Source organism: Penaeus chinensis, chromosome 16 (genome assembly GCF_019202785.1).
Source record: "Penaeus chinensis breed Huanghai No. 1 chromosome 16, ASM1920278v2, whole genome shotgun sequence".
Lineage (NCBI taxonomy): Eukaryota > Metazoa > Arthropoda > Malacostraca > Decapoda > Penaeidae > Penaeus > Penaeus chinensis.
In genome coordinates, this window is record NC_061834.1 from 30,595,230 (window position 1) to 30,597,729 (window position 2,500).

General features: G+C 39.2%; 1 protein-coding gene across 1 annotated transcript in view; it reads right to left on the minus strand.

The window, feature by feature from the left end:
* Positions 1 to 2,500, minus strand: part of LOC125033291 (zwei Ig domain protein zig-8-like) — a 160,962-nt gene that overhangs the window by 158,015 nt on the left and 447 nt on the right. The window contains exon 2 of the mRNA XM_047624673.1: positions 1,313 to 1,393. Within this exon, the coding sequence (XP_047480629.1) occupies positions 1,313 to 1,393 (81 nt within the window). The remainder of the gene's footprint in view (positions 1 to 1,312; positions 1,394 to 2,500) is intronic.

Here is a 2,500-nt window from a genome sequence, read left to right on the forward strand (position 1 = left end):
GGCTAGTATGTCTTTTCTTTTTTCTCTGTCTTTTTTTTTTTCTTTAAACTTCTTACCCTCAATGAACAACAGAACTAAGTTTACAGTTTTCTTCGTTCTTTTTAGACGGGTAACTACGTTTGTGCAGGTAGAGGAGACTGACGTGCGACTGTTGAGTCTTATTACATTTCCTGCGCACTGTTCAGTGGTTTTCTGGAGAATTTATGTCGTCAGTGTCCATAAATAATATCCAGTCCAGTTACATACGTGTCACTACATGTGTTTATTTATTCATTTATTTATTATCATTATTTTTTTAGGGTTTTACCAACGCTGAATATGATTAATCATTCGCGTCATACACCACTGACAAAATAACAAAGGAGAGAGTGCGGTTTGCGAGAAATTTTGTGAGTCGATTTCCGGCTCTATTGCTTTATCGCGTGTGTTTGTTGATTCGTGATATCAAAATATTTTCATTCCTCTAACGTGGAGTTTATTTGAGATTAGATAGAAAAAAGAGCATTTCAAGGTTATTTTTCCTTCCTTCGCCTTATCTTAATAGTTAATTTGCTGTGTCCCCTTCTTCAGAGCTTATCAATAAGTACTAATGTGTATACTTTTGATATGAAAACAAAAATATTTTTTTGTTATACGACCACAAGTGAAAGTACATGTTGAAGCAATTTCTCCATTTAAAAGCACCCTTCTTTGAATATTTCGCTCATGTGGTGTAATCACCTTGACGTCCTTCCCAAAATGGATGCCCGCGCCTCTTATATATCTTCCGGCTTGTTCCTCCTCCTCCAGGTACGCTGCAAACGCCGTCGATTCTCTTTTCCTTTTCGGTTATATTGTTCCTTCGTCAGTTTCTTTTTTTTTTTTGCTCTTATTCCTGGCGTTGGTCAATTTCGTGATGGTTGATTTCACCGACGACTGAGGTATGTGTTTTCGCGGGTACAACGTGTAATTTACTTCCTTGGCAAATACAGAGGAGTTTAAGATGCAGAGTACGTGAGTTAAACACGAGCAATGTGTGTGTAGTACGAGACCTTGTCGTAGAATTCTTTTTGGTGGTACAGGGTCACTCGATAGTATTTTTTCATGTGGATATATGTTATATACAGTTAATAGTACACAGTAAAAACAAGAATACCACAGATTCCTAAACTAATTTTAAAATCTGCCCCGTAATATGTAAATAAATATATATATCTCTTCTCTCTCTCTGGTTTTAAATTCTTTAAAAAAAAAACAGTCTAGGAACCGCTTGTGATCAGCTGAGAGGGAAGCTACTGCCCTATAATACACTTGTTAACATTACATCACTCACACGACAGTTCTTCAAGTGATGATCCTGTGTCCTCGCACGCACCGCCACCGTCCAGGCTCAGATGCCGTTCTTTCGGGGCGACTCACTATACGGTGCAGTGCAAATATTTGAGTCCTTACTGAGAGTTCGGCTGGACTTGTTGTCTTGGAGATTCGTGCATGCAAGAAATGTGGCTCTTGCCAAACAAAAAGACACTTGTTATTTTATTTCTCTGTCCATGATGTACCGTATGTTCTCAAACACAGTTCCTGCCATGTACACCATCCTCCGTTAACAATGAATGAGCATATTTATTCAACAGCTTGTTCAAAGACCTTTTAAAGCTTCCCCGTTTGTCACTAAGAAGAGAGGCTGTGGCAATAACTGAGCTCCACAGTTCATTTATGACCTATTCTAAAGTCTCCACAGTTTTGTGTCAAGCACTAGAGGGACGTGAAAATATCAGCTAAAACACATTCACTAAACAGAGGCAAAGAGGCTTCTCGGCTTACCTCAAACACTGACTCGGCTGTCTCAGAGGACTCGGAATATATATGCTTGTGGTGTGAGTGTTATAGGAGCAGAACACCGAGTGCACAACATGAAGATTTTTGAAGATAAACCACTTACAGTTCTCAAAGATATGGTGTAACAACAGTGGAACATACAAAAAGTCCTTATTTATTTAGTCTAGTATTACAATTATAAGACGAAATACACTACAGTATATCTAATCTGAGCCTTTGGCTCTATGGCGTTAGGAAAGTCTATCACAAAACACTTACGTGAGACATGAACACAAAACCGTTCCTTAAGAAATAATTTCAAAGTCTACGAGTATTTGAACACAAAGTCACAACATAGGTGTCAACGTCATTTACTATGAAACATTTCAGATCTACAAATGCTTATCTTTGTAAGGTGTAAACACAGTCACTTCAGGTGATAGACAGATCTAAGAGGTGATAAACATTCACACAAACCGACGACGATTTACACCTGAGCTCCACTTTCCAACAAAAAAACATAGATTAAACTTTTCGACCAGTTTCGAAGTGTACGTGAGTCTTTCTGTCAACCAACACGTCTCTTTGCGGCACTACTTAGTGACTGAAGAGTGTCTGTCAGCCAGCCTCGAGCAACACCACGAGAAGTGACATGGTTTCGCGGAGGACACTAGTCAGGCGAGGACGACGGCGAGAGAGGACA